General features: G+C 33.9%; 2 protein-coding genes across 3 annotated transcripts in view; both read right to left on the minus strand.

Annotated features, from left to right (window-relative positions):
• Positions 1-19,117, minus strand: part of LOC123012394 (TOX high mobility group box family member 4-like) — a 77,106-nt gene extending 57,989 nt beyond the window's left edge. Inside the window, exon 1 of the mRNA XM_044410286.1 lies at positions 18,885-19,117. Coding sequence (XP_044266221.1) covers positions 18,885-18,887 — 3 coding nt within the window. The 5' untranslated portion in view covers positions 18,888-19,117. The remainder of the gene's footprint in view (positions 1-18,884) is intronic.
• A 167-nt stretch (positions 19,118-19,284) lies between these two features.
• Positions 19,285-20,447, minus strand: LOC123012408 (FAD synthase-like). 2 transcript variants are annotated; one of them, XM_044410298.1, is made up of 6 exons: positions 20,282-20,447; positions 20,144-20,238; positions 19,979-20,102; positions 19,819-19,931; positions 19,498-19,769; positions 19,285-19,445 (listed from the first exon to the last, which is right to left on the minus strand). In XM_044410298.1, the coding sequence occupies exons 1-6, from the start codon at positions 20,370-20,372 to the stop codon at positions 19,322-19,324; spliced, it is 819 nt and encodes a 272-aa protein (XP_044266233.1). In that variant the 5' UTR covers positions 20,373-20,447; the 3' UTR covers positions 19,285-19,321. The 2 variants fall into 2 exon arrangements, with proteins under 2 accessions (XP_044266233.1, XP_044266241.1); XM_044410306.1 differs by having other exon boundaries at positions 19,979-20,089; positions 20,282-20,423.
• Between the last annotated feature and the right edge of the window lie 1,613 nt (positions 20,448-22,060).

The following is a 22,060-nucleotide window of genomic DNA, read 5'->3' on the forward strand; positions in this document are numbered from 1 at the left end:
ATCGATGAGATGTTTAATTAGTTTTTAATCGAAAAACTTAGGTAATTGTTGTTTAGACTTTAGACAACGTCGAGAGTAAATCTCGTCTTTTTGTCCATTTCGAAAATAAACGCCAATCATCATTTTAAGTTTAAATTAATTAAACTACGTGCAATGCGAATCACAAATGTTAACAGTAATTTTTTAAATCAACTTCCAACTCCACCGGCAGCACGTTCGAATAAAATCCAATTCAGAAATTACACTTTTCGCAAATAAAACACGCCAAACCGACAATCAGTTTTTCGTAATATATGTGAAACGAATTCGGCCCAAATTTTCTCCGGGGGAAAATCCAGCCATTGCAAACCAATCGCAAAGAAAATTGTCCGTTTTTCTCAAACTCGAAGAGATTGTAATTTACTTTTATTTGTATAGTTTGAGATTGAAGCGTCCCTGTTTCAGTTCCTCCTCCCGGAAGCGACCTTTAAAAGTAATTTTCTATTTATCATTTCGCGCAAAGTGGGTCTAGTTCATGAAAACAACCGGCGAAATTACATCCGTAGAAAAATAATATAAATTTGGAATTTCGGAGTGGAATTTCAAATTTGTTTTTCAATATCGTATATTACATATTCTCGACGGACTGGAAACTTTGATGGTATTCAGCCTGAAAATATAAAAGTAAACTCATCAAACGACGGTGCAATAACATGAGGAAAACGGAAAACACATTCGAATGGGTAAAAACCCAACAAATCGATTGTAATTATCGTCCAAATACTGATACAGCGATTTTTATTTTGATTTCTTTGGTGGTAATTACCGGTCGAGGACGGCGTCTCCGGCGGACGTCGTCGCCGCCGTAACTCAATAAAAATTCAAATATTAATTCGCGTCGAGTGCCGGATCTTGTTTATGTTTTAACCGGATTAGATTTGCAAATATCAAGGCGCGAATCGAATTAGGTGCAAGTCGTGATGCATCGTCGTCTTGTTCGAAATAATTTCGAATCAATAGCTCATAAATACAATGAACACCTGGCCTTAAGACTGGCAATCGAACGAGCGATCAGCAATTCGCTCGCGAGTGAGACGAAGACGGAAAGATATTCGGACCGGAGCCTCGGCTGTTACAATGTCTGCTTTACGAGTTTGAGCAAAGAACCGACTTGTTTACAGCTCTGATATCGTGCATTATAAATAATCGCGTTCCTTATAGCTGAGTAAATATAAATTAGTGTTTGAGAATGATTTGAATCTGTGCTGTTTGCAGAGTTCTCTTCTCATCCAGCGTGCACACAACCCGACTAGATTATATGGGAACAGACGATGGATAAACAAAATTTAAATCTTAATAAATATATTTAAGAGTGACACCGCATCCCCTGGTTTAAATTCATCGATCGGAACGCCGCCACCGCCTCTAACCCCTTAGTTGATCTTCAATCAACAAATTCGTATCCAATAAAACACAGAGAATGGCGAACTTTTAATGGAAAATTCCAATAAAAATTGTAAAAGTTCTTTCATTTCATTTTCTGCGAAAGCTGCAATATAAAGCTACAAATAACTTCCTTTTTTCAATATTGGCAAAAACACAAGAATCGACTCAGCAGCTTTCAGGTTAAATTTCATCAAAGAAAACAAGATTAATTTCATCGCGTCGTGTTCCCCGACGATTTAAATTTTTACCAAAGCCCTCTCTACTCCACCAACGATGCAATTTACCGGAATTTGCCAACGATCGGTTAACAACTAAATTAGATACTGCAATCTCAATTGTTGTAATAAGCGTCAATAAAAGATAAAATTAGGGCCCCTTTTTTATTATACCTAATGGATGAAGTTGCCCTAAATAAAAACAGCTCACAATTATTTGGACATTGAGAAAATGAGACAATAATTGCCACAAAAAGTCTAAAAAACCTGTAGTAAATGTAAGTCGCTTGATTTTTCGTATACTACTACATCCATTATTGGCTTATTGTAAATAGATAAATTTTTAAATAATGAAAAAAATCGAATCTATTTATCGAAAGCTCAGTTATTATGGTCATGGTAGAATTTATTAAAAGCAATAAAAAAATCAGACCCACACTTATATTTGCGTTTGCTATACCTACTTCATAAATTTTGAACTCGAAAAAAATGTTTAAGCTGCTTTAAAAACCCCTTTGATTTCTAAATCTTAAACAAAATTAAAACCAAACAAAAGTTATCTCTTAAATCCTAATGGTTTACGCTTTTGTTACATTACTCTTATGTTTACTAACGCCTTTGCGTGTTTAAGTTCAACTTTTCAACTAATTTTTAACGTTCTTGTATTTTTTTTTATAAGTTTGCGTTCTTTTATCTACGTTACTTTGGTCCCATGTACTTATTGCTTATATTTTGTCATAAAACTCTTCAATTTTAATAATATTCTGGAGTACTTTTTTATTCTTTTCAAAGTTCTTTGTTGACTTAACTTTTGAGTTTCACTTAAACCATCTTACATTTTTACCTTTTTTAGTTTGTGGTCTTATGTTTTATTAAATATACGCTTTTATGTTTACGTACATTTGTTACATTACTTATCTTCAACGTATTTATTACTATTAAAAATAAAAATATTGCTAATTCTAAAAATTTAATTGACGTTCTGAGCTGTAAATATGTAAGTATACTATTAACCTAGAGTTGGTGCTAATAATGTGGAAGCAGAGGTAAATAATAACAGCTCTCAAAAAAATTTTATTACATATTTTAATAGTAATACCATAGTTATTGGTTTTACAAAAGAGGAAAGTGTATCGTTTCCTCCCACAGGTGAAAATGGTACGTAAAGGTAACCACCAAAGAAGGAAAAGACACTTTCCTCCAAATTTTTCCTACGATCCAGGAAGATAAATTTCAAAACTAACAACTTCTTCTGATATTCCAGTATCGCCATTAAATCTAACACCATGTTTTCCCATTTCTATAAGAGAGGTCAAATTCTTATCTTTCTGGTCGTAAAAAATTAAAAAATGCCTTCAGATAGAAAAAAAATTACTATTTTTATTCCTAAACTCACTCAATTTCAGATTCTTAATAACAAAAAATCTTATAGTTCTGTTTTGTTTCCCAAGAAGGTAAATTTCTTCTGGACTGCCCTCGTAGCAAATACAAATTTGGCTAAAATTCTTGAAAACCATTTGTGAAATGAGTATTTCAAAAATACAAAAACTGGTCATCAAATCGGGTGGAAAGGTTTAATTTGTCCTCAAATCCTTTTCTTAACGACGCAATTTGTTGGAATTGTTATTAACAATCGATAATTAAATAACTTTTAACACGCTCGCGGCAAAATTATCTCGCAACAATATAATTGTTCCAGTGGTGCAATAATTTACTAAATCCACATTGTTCGAATTCACAAATAGCGTAATAAAGATAACATCGGCCTCGTCGTCGAGGACCAGTACCTCTAAAAGTGTAATTTCGCGAACACAAAGTTTGCATAAAGGCGAGGGGTGGAAAAGAGGGTAGAGCACAACGGCGGTTTTGCTTATTCATGAGAAATGCTTTTAAAATGAAAATACAGCTCAAAATGGAATAAAAAACAAGCTCAACTTAAATAAGTTTACTTATAACTTGTTTCGGAATAATTCCCGGAATAAAAGAAAAGAACTCGGGACTTTGGCCAGAATGAATCCTCCGTCCCACCCCCCCAGACACGTATCCTTCAGGAGATGATTTAATAACGACGTAATAATCACAAGCCATTCAGACGTTGCAATAACGTTACTGTCCAATAAACTCGAATTTATAACGAGGTTTATTGGCAACGTGACTCGTCAACAAAGCCGAACATCCACCCCCGAATTTACCAAACATTCCCTTCCTAAACCGAACACGAATAAATACAACGACGACAACAACACAATACAATTTGCAACTCCGGGCCTCCTCCTTTCGAAACAATTATCCTTTACGTTAATACGTCGTGTTGCGGTCGTGCTCTTAATTGCGCCCCGGAGCCGACAGAGACGCCCTCTACAACCCCCAACAGGACCCAACGACTAAATAACTATTAGAGTCCTCCAGAAGGAAAAATCGGCGATGATATCGCGCCGCTTAGTCCACGATCGAGTTCATTAATTGGCCAACCCTGATTAGTAATTAAACACGATACTCCGGGTGATTTACAGCGCGTTCCGTCCGTAATGAGATGGGGCGCTGCGATCTCTCCACTTTTTGTCCGACAACTCTCGGTCTTTTGTTGCACATTTATGGGGAATGCGAAGGTGGATTTCGCAGAATCGTCGGAGATAAGCGCCGAGCATTGTGCACTAATAAGGCGGGAGCTTGAAAAAATCAACTTAATCCGTTTTACCAAAATGATCGATTTATGTTTTTTACCTTTCTTTTGTTCGATATTTTATATAAATCTAAGTGAATTTCCTACTAACACATCTTGGCGACAAAAGCTATTGTCTTAAAGTTTATCTCCTTTACTTCTTGTCTAACCGAACAATAGACGACATTCTTAATTGCATATTATGTATTAAATATGCCACTCCGGCAAAAACACGGCACAAAAGAAAACAACAATAGAGGCGATTTCGTTGACTACAACAGTTAATTTATTTTTTACACGAGCGGATGCCGACCCTGGATAAATGAGCTTTCAGCGGAGTTAGACGCTCGCAAAGCTCTTTCTCAGACTAAAAACATCCATTTCATCACAAAATTGACCCAAAATTGCGATAATTCGCCTAGCACACCGCTCTCGGAGCTTAACAAATCAAAAATGCGTGAGATAAGATTTCTTATAGACTCTTTGAAAAGTTGCTTGACAAACAAGAGACACAACGACAAAGACATATAAGATAAATAAAACATAAATTTCACTGTACAAATAAATAGAAAAAAAAAGGTCAAAAAATCGGTATTAAAAATAAAAATTCCAATCAAAAATTGTATAAATCACCCTGTACACAATCTTAATACGTTAAGTGATTTTGTGCCAATCCAATTTCACAACTTTTCAGCCAACTATTAAAACCACTGTTTCCTTTTCGATCCAATTACAATTTTATCTCCTCTTTGATCTCATTCGTTAGTTGTGATTTTATCACGAAACTTTTTTCTTGAGCCCCTCTTCCATTGTTAAGTTTAAAAACTTTTCTTTTGTGTTGTTGAAAACTTGTAAATTTTCAACGTAGTCGAAAATAATCGAAAAAAATTTAGATAAATGTAGAATCAGGGATGTAAATTGAGTTTGAGTGGTACGTGAAAAAGTGTCGTTTCTAATTGTCTCAAAATTATCATAGTAATTCGTTCGTCTGTTAACCGGATTAGTCCGAGAATTTTCCTTCTGGAAATGAAATAGAACCGGAACGGATGGATGGCACTCCGGGATAGTCCATCTCTCTCTGGTATAATTAATTTAAGTTGGCACTGTTTGTTTATTTATAATCAACGTCGTATCAGTTCAATGGATTTCATTAAACCCCGAGTAATTTGATTAGGAAACCTATTAACTCGGTATGACTGAAACTTAGGGCAAATAAATTTCCTATAATTAATTCTTCTTCTTTATTATCCGATTTGACTATTTGACTTTGAAAGTCAAATTATGATTTTTTCCAATTTCTTTTTTTTTTTTGATCAAAGTGTAAATCGTCCGAAAAACGGAATTGTACGAAGGATAAATGCGGAATTAAGTGCGTCACGCCAGGCATTTAACTTACAAAGTTTCCATCAATTCCGAAGCAAATTCGGCAGTCAATAAAAGACGCGACGAAATTAATTTAAGGTGGTGGCAAGATTTAGTCCCTCCATTTCCCTCCCCCGCCTCACCTAATATGGCGACGTTCAAATTACATTAAAAACCTAAAACACCGTAAATAATTAAAAGTATTAAACGAAAAGAGGCCACATTTAAATATGTAATTTATTCAAATCTCAATTCCCTCTTGATAAACATCAGAAGAATTTACATGTAATTATGAAGCTCGCGGTTTAAGCTCGTAATTCAAGCCGGAGACGCTTTTCAGAGCTTTCAACGTGATTCTTGCCGGAGCTTTGATGTGAGCAAATTTAATATACCTGCTACTTTAACATAAGTACATACATATAAATGCGGAAAGTAATTTAAATGTATTGCGCAACGTTTTAAAAATCCGGACACTTAATTACCACCAATCGTCGAATTCAAATCTCTCTATTGTATCTCCTCCGGATCCCGGAAAAAAACACATACACGCCAATGTAAACACGGAATAGGCGCGCGCAGCCCCCGCCGATCCCCCGGAATAATTCCGAATAGCAACAAGGCCCGAGAAATAGTGCAAAGAAAAACAAGGGGGATGTAAAAAGTAATACGTTGAATATGTGATGTTGTCCCGAACACGGGCCGGAAGAGGACGGACGGAGGGCGTCGCGACGCTCACGAGAGAGACGCACACGATCGATACATCATTTGGGCTGTTTCCATGGTAGCACGTGCCTCTTTCCCCCTACCCATGCACCTCTACACCCTCCCGCGCACCCCTTCATATTAGTGCTATAGAACGAGCGAAATGAATATTTTCTATTTAAGTTTCGGGCCACTTCCTGGGGCATCGCGGAATGCCTCCTCCAACGGGAAAAAGATTTACAGTCGAGGATTAGTCTTAGCATAAGTCTTCACGAGAAAAGACTTTTTATTTGTGACAGCCCGCCATTGTTTAGTTACACAATAGTACGTAATCTTATCGAGGAGGATCTACATATTTATTGTGCCATTAACGCAACGAACATGCTATTGAATTTTAAATCATTTAAATTAGCCACCGTCGGCGATATTTATTTTAATATTCCATTAAAGAGCATTAAGCACCACCTAAAATTCACAAAAGACTCCCCCAACAAACACAAAAAAAATACAAGAACCTTACAATCGATACCGCAACAGCTGACAATTACAGACTTATTTATTGTAGTGAATTGCAAAACTCGCAACTAGAGGTAACTCACCCCCGGAATAAAATAGGCGAAGTTTTGACGTTTCACGTTGGGGAGGTTTCATCCCCTCTCCCCAGCAAAACTCCTTAATTGAATTGCAACCACTGCACGACATTTCTTTGAAAAGTGGATAAAGTTTTTAATTATTTTCAAACTAGTAAATGGAATTCATTAAATTAAAACCGATATAAAATCTCATTTAAAAGAGTTCTGGATTTACACAAATATTGTTCCCGAGGGTGTTATAATTAAACAAGTAATAGAAAAAATTCGTATAAAGCTCGAGTAAATTATTTGGTGTAATACTTGACATTTGCTGGTCCTAAATAAATAAAATCTCCTTTTCTGACCCTTGCAAAACTGATGCCACTCTTGTATTCCCATCCGTCTGTCACGCAAACTGCACACATCACACACAATTTAAATAAATAATAAATCCAAGAGGTAAAATCGTGAATTTTTATCCCTGTGTTCTGTGTTTTTTATTATTTCTATGATTATTATTATGGCCCGAGACCGCGGTTTTAATATTTATGCATATTAATACGTAATTACAGCCCTTTTCATAAAAGACCGAGTATAATTTAAAGTATTTAAAACTTCGTTCCGTATTATAATTGCAATTTCAACTTTGTCGTGTATATCGAGGGATGGGGGATGTTGGTCCCCGGACCTTTTGTGTAAGCCTTGCTTTATTTTTCTTAAAAACTTTCCTACTTTATAAGAACATTTCTTTCCTGTATAAACTCCCTTTTATCTCCCGTCCATTATTAAAAAAAGTTCTCGCGCGCGCGTTCACCTTAAATAAAAATGCCCCTTTTATCGTTCGCCACCCCAGAACCGATTTATAACTGGGAATATTCAAATTTCTAGAGCAAAAATAGCAAAACCAAGAAAATTTTATAATTAAAATCGAATTTTCACAGACACCTTAATGGACTTTTAAAACTCGCAAAAGTTAAAAGGAAATGTATTTAGATAAGAAATTTTTCCTCGCTTATTGTTACTTCCTCACTCCGCGCCAGGACTATTCAAATAACTCGAATGAAAGTGGCAAAACTGAGAAATTTTACACAATTTGCTAAAACTAATAATACAGTAAATAAATTACCAACAGAGATAACAAAACTATTCAGGAATCGGCGAACAAATTTTAAATAGAAACAGTAAACTTTGTGAAGCAGTTCTGAGCTAAAAAAGTACCAGAAGCTCCTCAAAATGTGTCTTCGGACCTTAAAATCAACACCACTGTAGATTTCTCCTACTTAAAAAAAAATCACTCAGATTCGCAATAATTTAGCGTACCAGAAAATTATTATTTTTTATTATTTTGCCACCACACCACAGTAAAAACCAATTTCGGTGTGGTATAATTATTAATTTTACAGGAGTGCTTATTTTAATTAAATTAATTAAATAATTAAATGTTGAATGCATTACGAATGTAAGATGTAAATCTATTATTATAAGACATTATCGATAATTATTGATAATTTGCACAAGTGCTGAATTATCGCGTAATATGAATCTGATTATTATAAAATTATAAAAATCTCAAAGATTTGATTGGCTTAAATTTTGTGAAGGAAATAGTGACCAATCTCTATGTTATTCGTGTAACACAATTTTGTTACTTTTGATACTTTGTATTTAGAAAAAGATTATATTTATCGTCAATCTATCAAATAACAGACTAGAATTTACCCGAAATTAAAAAATTAAGAAAAATTATGTAACGGTGTCAAAACGTACAAAAAAAAACAAAAAATTCAGTTGTTCAAAAGGAATCACTTTTACCATATATTCAACGTAACGATTTTTTAAAAATTAATTACAAGTTAACTCTAAATTACAAAATTTTCAAAACCATCAAAGAAAATACATTATGAGACGATTTAGAAATCTGAAAAATTAATTCTCAGTACTTCATCACATTGGGACTTCAAAAATAGTATCTATATTACAAACTGTCTCATTAAAACTTTTCACCGAGGTGCAATTTTATTCACAATCGTAAAAAAAAGTAAAAAAAATCAAAAAAAGTTCGACTCACACTAATGGATGCGTTTAATTGTGAGAAATGTGAGTCTAGAAACCGAGGATAGTAATAGAGTTAGGAAATAAAAGATCAGTAATGAGTCACTTTCCAACCTCCGTCAAGGTTAGAAATGTCAACATTACAAATACAATTGCGAGTAAAATAGATTTTTACTTGATCATTTTTTGGTATTTTTTATTTTCATTCACTAAACAAAAATTTCACTTAAAAAAAAATATTCCCCACATTTTCAGACCTCTTCTTGAAACTGTATCCAGTTTACCACTATAGTAAAAACAAATAGAAAATATTGTAAAGAAAAAATGAGAATACTGAATCTTTTAATTTGAAAAATATCACCTGTTTGTAGAAGCGTCTGGCTAATTAAAGGCGGATCAGTGTCGTCTTACGTCTGGAAGTCTTTATCTCTGGATAAACTCCGCAGTTGAGATTATGATGGGAAGACGGCAAATTAACGTTCCAAATTAAAGAAAATTCGCAATAACCATAAAGCAAAGAATGCACGAAGATCCCGCTGAAGAAAAAAAAAAGTTACAAGCCGCGACATAATCGCCAATTTTATTGCATCCAATTATCGTAAATTCGTAAGTGAGGTATTTTAAGGGTATCTAGTCAGTTTTACGACAGTATCAAATTGAAACAAACAGTGGTTGAGTTTCGTTTAAGCAATTCTCGTGTGTCGTCTTCCACCATCTTTTCATGTATTATTAGAGACGTATTCTTTTCCGCCCCGTTGGACTCCCAATATTCATTTTCAATCATAAATTCCCATCCAATTTCGAGGATGAATGACAAATTTCGCATTGAAATGAATATTGCCTCCGGTCTATTGATTCTATATACACTCCGGTTCTTCGTTAGATATTCCGGAACTGTCGTCGCCGCGAATTATTAAAAAGCCACGAAAATCTGATGACGGGTGTAAACATTAGCCTCTGGCCCGAAATCGAAACCCACCCCCAAACAAAATTACGAAAACAGAGAGAGTTTACATTTTATTAAGTCTATTTATACAAAGCACAAGTTTAATGATAATCACAATGCATATCTTTCATATTTAAACAACTCGCCCTTTGCTTAACGGATAAATGAAAGCTAAACACTGGGGGTCGACGAATTGCGGTAGAAGAAGGAATTTCAACGTTCTTTAGATTAATTCACGCGACGGAATCTTATTAGCGTCACTTTTGATGAAAAGATCGTAAAGAAAAAAATTGAAATCACAATAATCCCGAGTTTTACTTAATAATTTTAATGAGATCGCAGTGGTAATAAGATCCATCAGGCCGTAATGGCACAGTTTACGTTAAGTAGTGTATCTTGCTTGTTGCTAGAGGCCAATCTTGTTTTCTTCTTCGTTTTAATGGTTGAGTACAAATAAGCGTATTTGGTGGGGGTTGCATATGCCATCCCGTTTCATCCTTCAACACCAATATGGAAACGAAGAGGAAAAATGAAAAGGACGTGATGAGGAATTCACGCGAACACTCAATGGGACATTCTGGTGAAATATGCTTTCCATTACGAGTTCGCATTAAAGATATGGCTGAAAAAACTTTTAAAGGATCGTTCATATTATTTATTTTCTTGATTCATTTGAGTCTTATGGGACGTAAAACTTTTCTAGTTTAAATTTGTTGCCGAAAACAAACAGAAAACAGGAAGGGACCGCATTTTAATCACAACAACTCCCACAATCCAGAAATTTTTCATTATCTTAATTAATCCAGAAAAAAAACACAATAGTAAATATTTTTCTTAAAATTATTGCATCAATTATGTTTAATTTTTTTGTGAGTAGGAGGGTTTAAACACCCTTCACTGGAAAAACGGTCCAAATATTTAAGAGTCGGAGGGATATTTGCCAAAGTTGAATATTACTTCTCCCTGTTAAACAGATCGTGAACTTTTAATAATTGAATATCGACCGCTTCTCCTTTCGCCCCTCGATGTGATTCGCTTTGTGCAACCAATTACAAGTTTTGACATGGTTCGTGTAAATTTTTTACGCCCCCCGTCTACCTATTAATTTTACTTTATTTATCGAATCAAGTACAGCAGAGGAGGCTCTTTTGTAGTTTGAATTTTCTAATTCGCCGAGTTGGACTGCATTCTGCACGGTTATGCAAACAAACCCCTTTGAAGTTTTTCAATAAAAGTTAAAAAGCCCTTTGAACAACATCAGCTCGGCTACGAAACAAGAAGAGAGGAGGAAAAAAAACAAACATTAAAATAATATATCCGAATTGCTTTTGTTCACGTAACAAGAAAACTTGAATTTGAGCTGAAAGCACTTTTATTAGTTTTGTGCATAATGCAATTTGCGACCACCGAGAATGATGATGGGGAGAGGAGGCCGAGAACGGGCCTCAGGTTATTAATAGTTGTTGCATTCTTCGGCCAAACCGGACTTGAATGCAACACAAAACAATTCACTCGGACATTATTTTCAACTTTAGAAATGTTTTGTTTCCTTATGTCGACTCTAATATACCAAATCGATAAAGTGAACGATGATGGATTTACTGATTTCGTTTGACGTCAGTTCACTTTTCTCAACCTTTCCGTTTTATATATTGAATACATTTTGCAAGCGATCTATAGCAAAATTGCTCCAAAACACAATTTTTCTATGACTTACAATTCAAGCTTAAAAAACGGTTTAAAGTCTGTCAAGTTTGCAATGTAGAAAATTAATTCTCCTCTTTTTTTTGACCAGATTCAAGTTTCCAGACTTTACAAACTAACATTCTAGAACCGCAGTTGAAATATACATTTATTTTGTAACTAACTTTCAGGGCTGACAACTGTAAAAAACTAAAACAGCACTGAATTGCCTGCTCAACGACTCAGCTTAATCGATTTGCCGTTGGCATCACTGTCAGAACCGGACCACGAATATCGAAAACTGACAGCTGACTCAATTTGTTCCTTAGATTCACACTTTATCACCATCACAAGAGTCGAAACGTCACTCATGCGGGCTTAATGTAATTGAGCTTTTTAAAATAAAATACTTGATTAAAAAATGAAATCAAAAAATAAACTGAGCAAATAAGCTAAACTATTGTTTTATTTACTGACCCTGAGCAAATCCATGTTTTGAGTGGTGACCTGAGCAAATCAGGAAACGGCCAAGATTACGTATTTAAACCTGAAATAATGATTTATGTGTTGACCTCAGGTTTTGACCCAAATGAATAAATTTTCGCGGTTAATTGCATGTAAATTGCTTGTATTTTATAATACAAACAGAAATGTTAACACTGTTTAGTTAATGACCAGGTAATGCGGTAAGAAACTATTTTTTAACTAAGAACGTTTAAATTAATACAGAATGATTGTATAATTAGCTTATGGGTGTTAATTGAAGGTTTTTATCGCTGCAACAATGAGTATTATTATTTCAGAGAGAAAAGGAATTTTTTCATTTGCTTCTGAAACGTTTCAAATGTAATAAATTTCAGCAATCAATTTTAGTTTAAAATTAGTCACTTCCGTCGAATGCAATTACTTGATGCGATTTCGTTCGACTTTTCCGGCTTGGAATGTCGTCGAGGCTGCGCGAAAAAACTAGGTCGTGCTTTACACATTCAAAACTAGATGGAAACGAAGAGAAAAATTATTAACACACGAGGTGTAAAAACACATACCTCCCACAAGTCAATGAAACCGACAATAATAATGAACGGAAAGCAATTAATTTTGTATTATCCCCCTCGATCTTATTATGCATCAAATCGTTAATTACAGTAATTACGACTTTTCGTATTTACAGCCGTTCCGTGTAATGTATTCCCAGCCATTATTTACGTCGAATAAAATCTCGTAAAATATTAAAAGAAAGATTTAATTTATAGTTAGAGTACAAAGTGTTCGATGGAAAAAATCAAACGAAAATCCGATCGTAATGAAGTAACAGTGTCCCCTTTTTCCCCGTTGGAAAACTTAACACCCCCACCCGACCGTCCTCGCGACCCTCAAAGTCTCTCAAACTTGGGGAAACTCTTGATATAGTTAGGTTAGCATGAATAATGCATGGATGCAATTTTCGTCCTACAAACTTTCGCAATATTTTATCAATTCCAACTTTATTTACGTACAAAGTAAAATTTATAACTCCGTCATAATTTCGAAGGAGGCAAGGGGGTACGAAGCACGGCCATCTTCGATCACACTAATTCACCTTCCGATTTCTCCACATTATGTCGTTATGGTCGAGCGCACCACCACAAAAATAAAATGTTTACGAGTCAAAAGAGGGCACTTTTATTTCATCGCTTATAAAATTTAGCGATAATATGTATGGCGACATATTTTCCAGTGTTCATAAAATTACTTATTATGGAATTGCCTCGGATATGCCTCCATAAGACTAAAAAATTGCTACGACCAACTTTATTTCATTCCAAATGGTTTTTTAAGTTAAATTATTTAAAAACATTTGCTCAGCTTCCAAAAATCAGAAGTCGTGTTTGTTTAGCTCAGTTAAATTTTTTTACGAGTTATTGACTCCAAAGCCGACTAAAGTGGAATTATAAAAGAGGTCGTTGATTGAGATATTTCCAAAGAGCCGTAATTATACTTGGAGATTTGAAAATTAATTAGTTATCTGTATTTTATCTCCAAGTCGGATTTTATTAGCGGAATTTAGAAACTTGTTATTTAATTGCATTGAAAATTACAAATTTTCAGTCGTTGAAACATAAATATTTTTCATTTATGTTCACTAATTGGCTGAAAGCATTTGTCAAAGAATTTCTAGAAGATAATAAAACGACGATGACTGACAGAAAATTAAAAAAAAATGGATAAGAACATGACAGGTATCAAAACTTTTTAAAAATGATCATCACAGATAAACACGCAACGTTTTTTTTTAACAAAATATTTAGAGACTTTCTCTTGTAATTAGAGTTTTTATTAATTTGTATTGAGGCGATGTTTCCAAAACAGAATTATGACACAATTGTTAATTAATTGAGCTATTATAACCAGCGAAGTGAAAGTGATTTTATCATCTGGTTAAATAATAAAAAATAAATTAAACGATCAATGAATAAAAAAGGAAATCGAGTGACAATTAGGTCTGTCTCTAGCACTCCGATTTTTCTTTAATCTCTCAATCATCTTCTTGACAGATGTAAGTTTCTTTTCCCCGTTTCCATCTATTAATATCCGATTCGCGGTAGGAAATTGCAAAATGAATCAATCGATGATTCGTCCCGAACTTGCAATAAATATAATTCCAGTCTAGGAGTTAGTGTTTCGTGAAACAAGAAAACAAGCATTAAAATAAATCTGAAACGAGCACACAATACAAGAGAAAGAGTTTAACAAAGTCCTCCTCATCGCGAGAGGAAAAATAAGAATATAATAATTCGGAATGGAATCGTTTGAGAAAATGCGGAGAGGAAACTCGACGTCCTGCTGCCGGTATTGTGTGAAGAAAAGAGGGATGAGGAGTCGGCGGTGGGACTCGACAACAACATCTGAATATGTTTGATAACAACTGCTTTTAAGCTCACAAAACAGTATGTGAAAGAAGTGAAGCTTTTATTTTTTCCTCGAGTTTCTTTTATTTCATCCTCTATCTCACAGAAAAGTCCACTTTCTTCTGAAACGTCTAAAGTAATCTCACAGATGGAAGCCATAAACCTATATTACTCGGAAAAGACTTTTCTATTTCTTTTTTCCCTTCTTATAAAAATTTAATATTACTTTCGACGAGGGGTCGCTCTAATAATACATACTCTCTTATTATTGCAAAAACACACCTGAAACCCCACCTGGACACTACACGAAACATTTCAATATAACTGCTCAAAGTAAATTTTAAATCATTTAACAGTTTTCGGAAACTTTTAATCCAAGATATCTGGAAAATCTGCAAAGTGGGTCACGTCCGGAAGTTACAATATTTTATTGTTTAAATTAATCTACGCAAGAGTTTGAAGCAACATGTTTAACAAGAAATAAGTAAATAATTTTTTTATTAAACTGTCCATTTTCATTGAGCTGAATAACAAATTAGCAGTAAAATTTAAAACGATTATGTTTAGCTTCTTCAAAGTTATCTCTCTATTACGTCTAATTTTTTTATCTGAGCAGAATTTTATAACCAGAAAAAAATTAAAATTTTTAAAATTAAAATGATTGGGCAAAAGCTTTGAGTTTATTTGAAAATAAATACGTATTTGTGTAAACTGACCATTAATAAATCTACTAAATTTCACTAATTTCTAACAAAATTTTTAATTCTGCCTTCGCACGTACAGGTGCTCCAGAACTGGCGCTCCAGAGAAAATTTTCAAGTAAGGTAAGATACCAAGAACATGAAAAAAATGTTTAAAAAATTCTAACTGTCAAAAAATTTTGACATTTATTTTTTGACATTTGACATTTTTTTATATCTATTTAATGATAATGATGATCTTGTATATGTTTTTTTACAATTATTTAGTAAAGGGACAAAAATTTTGACAATAAAAGCCACAAATAACATTGAACAAAGTTACAATTTAGGATATAGTTTCCTTGTTTCCTCTTTTAGTAACCTTTTTTTTTACATTTTTTCCATGTTCCTGGTATCTTACCTTATATGGCATTTTTCTCTGGAGCGCGAGTTCTGGCGAACCCTGTATAAGTAATTATAAAAAAAATCGAACATAAAATAAGCAAATTATAGTCTGAGTCAGTGGCGCAGCACCCCCCAGAACAAAATCAGGCAAAATTATTTTGTAGTAGTACTAAAACTAAAACTATAATTTAGAAACAACCAAATTAAATATTCTAATTTTGTATACATATAATTATTTTCGATATTGTCATAACTGAATATAAATCTTCTGATTCACAGATTTTTACTTTTTTTATTTTCATTATTTTAAATTGCGGCAAAACTGTACCTCAAACCTTATATTTAACATCCATATGTAGAATATTCCAAGAAATCGATTGGCGTCAAATAAACTGAAAAATTTTTGATCGTTTAGAAGTTATAATTGAATTAATATTTTAGATAATAATTGACTTTATTAGCAATTTTCTCGATAACTATTGAACGTAGGAGAATTATCTTTTTTTTTATATGATAAAAATTAAATTTATTTTGTACTCAATGTTAAAGAGTGATTTTATCAATTAATTTCAGTAGATAAAGTAGTTTTCTTATTGTCTTGTGAAATAAAGTAATTTTTATCTACTATTTATATTCAATAAATTCTGGTAGGTGATTACAAAATAAAACGAAATATTATACACGACGACAAAGATTGTTTATCTACTCGTGAAACAAGTCCACTCGTAAACTTAACCTTTTCATTCATAGATAAACAATTTCTTTATCGTCTTGTAATAACTATTACTTTCCAACGATACCAAACAAAAAAGACTAACGTCAGTAATTCCGAAGTTATTAGCAACGGATACCGAAAATCGCCCAAAATTTCGACAAAAATCGAAAAAATTAAAAGCTTCAAAATTAAACCATTTGCACTCTTGGGGGTTCAATACACTTAAAAAAGTACAAAAACGTTGTGAAAATAAAAGAAAAAAATTTTTGAAAAATTTTGTGGAAGTCTGTTTGAATATATTGCGTTAAAACATTGAAATATTGTCAGACGGTGTAAAGAAAGATGAGTTTTGCAATAAAAATATTTTTTTTTGTACATAAAAACCCTATCTGTGGCTACCCTATCTATGTCAAAATATAAAACAGTAGTATACACTATGACAACTATCAACGCAGAATTTTAGTTTTTTTTAGTTCTATAATTATTTTGTTAGAATTTAACTTGTGTAAATTGAACGTGATGATAATAATAATAATCTAACCAGATGTAAATGTAATTTTCAAATTTCTAAGCAAACTTAATAGGTCCTTCCCCCTCTCTTATACGAATATACCTAAATCAATTATTCTTAAATATGAAATAAGCAATTTAAGCAATAATATTAGCAAATATCTCAAAATGAATAATATCGCACTATAACATACATCACATCCTGAGCAGGATTTTACATATTATAACAATTTATTGTTCAAATTCAAACTGAGCAAAAGTCCATAGTTAAGTCTAATCTAAGCGTAAGTAAATCATGATAATATCACCAACAGAAAAGCTAATATTTCTCTTTATAACTATTAAAATTTTCTAATATGAACAATTGAAATTGAGCAAATAGTCAAGATGAATAATTACTGACATCCCAAATTTGAGCTGAGCAAAAGATGCGTAAACTGAGCAATGAGCGATGTAAGACCAATAATTGTCAAATAATCTGAGCAAATACCTCAATATAAATTATGACTCACTATGACATATTATTTTGAGCATAATTTTAAGTCTTCTATCTGTAATCAATTTTTGAGACTTAAGCTGAGTTCGAGTTATTTAAACGAAAGTTAATAAACGTAAAATAATCAAATACCCCGCCGCCTAATCACCGTCATAACATTGAAAAAACTCCATTAAAAGATAAATTACGAGCGCAATAATCAGTACTCGGATACTCAACAAGGTGTATTAATTCAATCAATAATAACATATAAATAAGATCATAAAACGTACACATTACAGCCTCATTATAACACGATAAATACGCCCCGGAGCGTCAGAACGGTGCACCATTGTAGGAAACCCGCCATCAATGAAGAGATTTCCCATCTCGGACTTGTCACTTTTTCGCCGATAAAAACAGCATAAAACGACACGGAAACGGCACATTGTCAGACAATGTAGTGATTACGCTAAGACTTGACCTTCACGCTTGCAATTTCAACAATCGCGACAACTTCATATATGAGGCGATTTTCTTCCCCACAAAAGAATCGTTCAGGAGGAATGGTCCAATTATTCGACATTGTCCGAAGAATTTGGTTTATGTGGATTTATGGCCGATGGTGGGCAGTGAAGGAGGTTTGACAGTTAATGCAAGGGTTGAGTTATTGTCGGCAACCAGCACAGAGTATGTAAATGTTGAGGGTAAGAGTGATTGACGAATAGCACCAATCAACCGCTAAATAACGTCCTGGATCGACGTTGACATGGAAAAGTCGAGGCGTGAAAAAATCTGTATGTTTCGTTGGGAATTTTCGATTTTGGTTGGCAGCGTCGCGACCATTACTCAGGTGAATCTACATACTGGTTCAGAGACAATGGCCACTTGATTTACGGCCAACATTTTAATTCCAGACATAATGTCTCTTTGATTTGTGACGATGTGATCAAGAACATTATCAGCAGCCGGACACAAATCAAGTCCTGTCGCGGAATTTGCAAAAGAAAACCGTCATAAATAGAAAAAAAGCCGGCTAGACCGGACTATTAGCGGCCTTAAACGGGGCCATATTCGTCCATTGTCTCGCTTTTTCACCTCCAGACTACTAACCCGATTTCTACTTGCCATTACAGGACAATTCCAGCCATTTTTTCGTAGAAAATCGCGAAAGTGAAACTCTGATTTATTGCACGCACTTCATCCGCAAGCCATTCCACTTGATATAACAAACCTAAAAAATTAAACAACTCGAAACCATTTGGAATATCAGAGTATCCAATCTCTTTTAATCTGTATCAAGTAATTCTCCTAGGCCCACTTCAGGAAAAATGAAGGCATTCCCGAACAAATGAAATGTATTCCCTCGGGACACATGTGTACATTATTTAGAACCAACGAGTTCTACTCTATTCTACTCACTTAATTAAAACAGTTCAAATCTCCCGCCATGAGCCGATAATACAGACACCTATTCGCAATCAATCAAATCATCAGGGAGACGGCTTCAATCAATCAGCACGCCACTGCCTTTAAGGTTAAATCAAAACAACAACAAAAACAACATAAAAAACACTAAATAGCACACTTACCATAAAAAACGATGCAACAAACGCCGGTCCAACAATACAGATGCAAAGTCTTAATTACTTCAAGTCTTTTTTTGCGCACAGCACACAAAACAAAAGCCTGCTACGAAAAAGTGACACTTGTCGTTGCAAATTCATACAAAAAAATTATTCACTGCGATAAAACCAAAAAATAAACCTTAATAAATAAAATAAATACAATTTTAAATAATAGTTTTGCCAGCAACAAAAAATTAAGGTTAAATAATTTAACCGCGACTAGCGACACCTAACAGTCACCATCTGCAACTTGCGTTCAGTCTAAAAATTGTTAGATGTCGCACTGGCCCTGCCTACTTGAAAGTTTCAAATTTGTGTGAGAAAAAGTCGGAAAAATTGGTAAATGATTTATTAAAATGGATTATTTTTACAAATTAATAATTTATTAAAGGGGTTTATTTTTACAAACTATCTTTATCCACTTCTACAATAGCCTCTTTGGGAAATTTGGCGAGTAGTTGATCAGTGGCGGCTTTGACCGAATTTTCATTTGTTGACTCCATTGTTATTTTGACTTTGTACAGTCTGAAAATGCATTATTTCGTGAAAAATCTGTAAAAATCCACAGAAAACATACTTGTGGAACAATTTCGGGTACGATCCGACTTGTACATCCGGAAAATCCGCCGCTAATTTCCCCAATTCCTCCGCGATTTTATCCTCTGTTAAATTCACATAGAGTGCCTTGCAGTGGAAAACCGTCTCATCCGATTTGAACAACTTCGTGCTCAGACTGAGAAAAGACCTCTGGAAAAGCTCAGGTATGCCTGGGAACATGTACACATTCTCAACTGAGACATTAGGATAGTTATTTTGATCCGAAAAAGTCAATTTTGCCGTTTCTGGAACCTGAAATTGACTCAGATTTATTTGGTTTTTTCAGACATGGGGGCTGCACCATGGCGAGTTTCATGCCAGGATGGTTGGCGTCCGTCGTTTGGTAGAACTTCTCGCATAATTTGCGAAGATGCGGGTTGAGGACGAGCGGGATCCCAAAGGCTTTGGAGACAGCTGCAACATGAGTCTTGAGACCAGGTTAGTGGCCTTAAATGTGATACCTTCAAACGTTACGTCATCATGTGTGGGGCCTATGCCCCCCGTCGTGATGACATAATTGTACAATTTAGTGAAATTGCGGATTTCGGTACTTATTTCGTTAATTTCGTCACCTATAACAGAAATCTATCCAAGTTTATTTGTGATTTCTCGGGCCTTCGGCCAACCTTTTTGACTTTGACGCCTATGTTGTGTAGTTCCTTTGTAATACATGGAGAATTTGTGTCGATTACTTCGCCCTTAAGAAGCTCGTCTCCTATAACTATTACTCAACAATAATTCAGTCTGAAAAGCATGAGACTAACCTAAAATTCCGGCTGTTTTTATTTGATTTGAGGTCATGTTACGTAAGTGATATGAAGGCCTTATTAACTTCGACGTAGTAGTTAAAGCCATGTGTTTTTTTATTAATAAATAACGAAAACTGAAGTTTTGTCAAATATGAACAAACAGCTGACTTTGACGCAAACTTGAGACATGAGTTGCGCAGTGGTATACAGAGTGTTCCAACTTGGAACACCGAGGAGTAAAATGGAGATTCTCGGAGCGCTCCGAGTGCCCGGATTGCCGAAGAATGGTCAAAGTTGCCTCCAGATTTCGTAACAGCATTGTTTATTTCTTATGAAAAGGAATAATAGCACTAGGTATTTTTTCTATTATTTCCAAGTTTTGTTCTTTATGTTTTTTTTTTCTATTTCGGTGTTAGAATAAGTCTATTCCAGCACCCAAATGACGTCATTTGCGTGCTGGAATAAGTCGTTCGCGGTAATTTAATTTTCGTGACGGATTTTCTTCACAATTCATTTTCAAATGTGAAAATAAGAATAATTTTTATTTTTTATAGCCACGCATAAATGTCGCCAACCGTCGCGAAATTCTCTAGAAAAAAAAAATTATTTTCGTTTTTTAATTCACAAAATGATATAAAGCGGCGAAATAGAAAAAATAGTATAAAGCACTTGTTGCAGAAGGTTCTTCAAGTACTCATTTGTTCCTCAACTCGCCGCTTCGCGGCTCGTTTCGGAATTTCAAATTTGTGCTTGAACCTTCTGCAACTTGTACTTTAATATACTATTCTTTTTTTTTTTTTTGTATAAATAATTAATAATAAAATCTTGAGCCATAGGTCAAAACGGTTTGTGCAGGCGATTCTCCGGTTAATTTTACATGTAGTAGGTACTAGTTTTTCATAAGAATAAAAAAAATTTGATTTTTCTATCAGAATCGGATATAATGCCCATGCTTCTAGTCTTATTCTTAAATTTATTACTCAATATCTTAAAAAGCATGCATCGTATAGTATTTTAACCTGTTGCATTGTGTTCAGCGCGCAATTTTACGTCTAGAACATCATATTTCAAGCGTTTTTACGACTTAAGGTAAATTGACAATTTTTTTTAAATTTTACATATAAACCTAGTTTTTCATAAGAATAAAAAAAATTTGGTTTTTTGGTCAAAATCGGATATTTCTAGCCTTAGTCTTAACTTTTTTACTCAATATCTCGAAAACTATTTATCGTGGAGTATTTTAACTTATTGCATTGTGTTCAGCGCGTAATTTTACGTCTAGAAAACCATATTTTAAGCGTTTTTACAACTTAAGGTAAATTGACTATTTTTACGATTTTACTACCGCTCATCTTCAAAAATTCAAAAATTCAAAAATTTCGAAATTTTTAAAACTTGACCCAATGGCGTTTTATGCACTTATTTGAGTCTTTAAGACCTCTAGAAATGTAAAAAACGTTAAATGGATCAATATTAAAGTTGAAAATTTATGTGATTTTTGTCGAGATTTTGGTCGATTTTTGGAACCCGGAGCGGTCTATTACCAATAACTCCGGACTTATTGGTAATAACCTCTTATATTTGGTACCGTTGGAAAGAGAATTTAATTTTCTATCATATACAAAAAAGATCAGTGTTCTGTGGTAAATAGTTATTGAGAAAATTTCTGATAAAGTTGAAAATTAAACTAAATCCGATTCGATTTTAAGCTGAAATAACGCAATTTGTGATATCTTGAATCGATTTGGCTCAATTCTAAGGTGGGAAGTATTAAAATCGAGCAAAATTGGATTG

This window comes from Tribolium madens, unplaced genomic scaffold (assembly GCF_015345945.1).
Source record: "Tribolium madens isolate multiple individuals breed KSU strain unplaced genomic scaffold, Tmad_KSU_1.1 Scaffold_19;HRSCAF=116;Tcas5.2_LG9, whole genome shotgun sequence".
Taxonomy (NCBI): Eukaryota; Metazoa; Arthropoda; class Insecta; order Coleoptera; family Tenebrionidae; genus Tribolium; species Tribolium madens.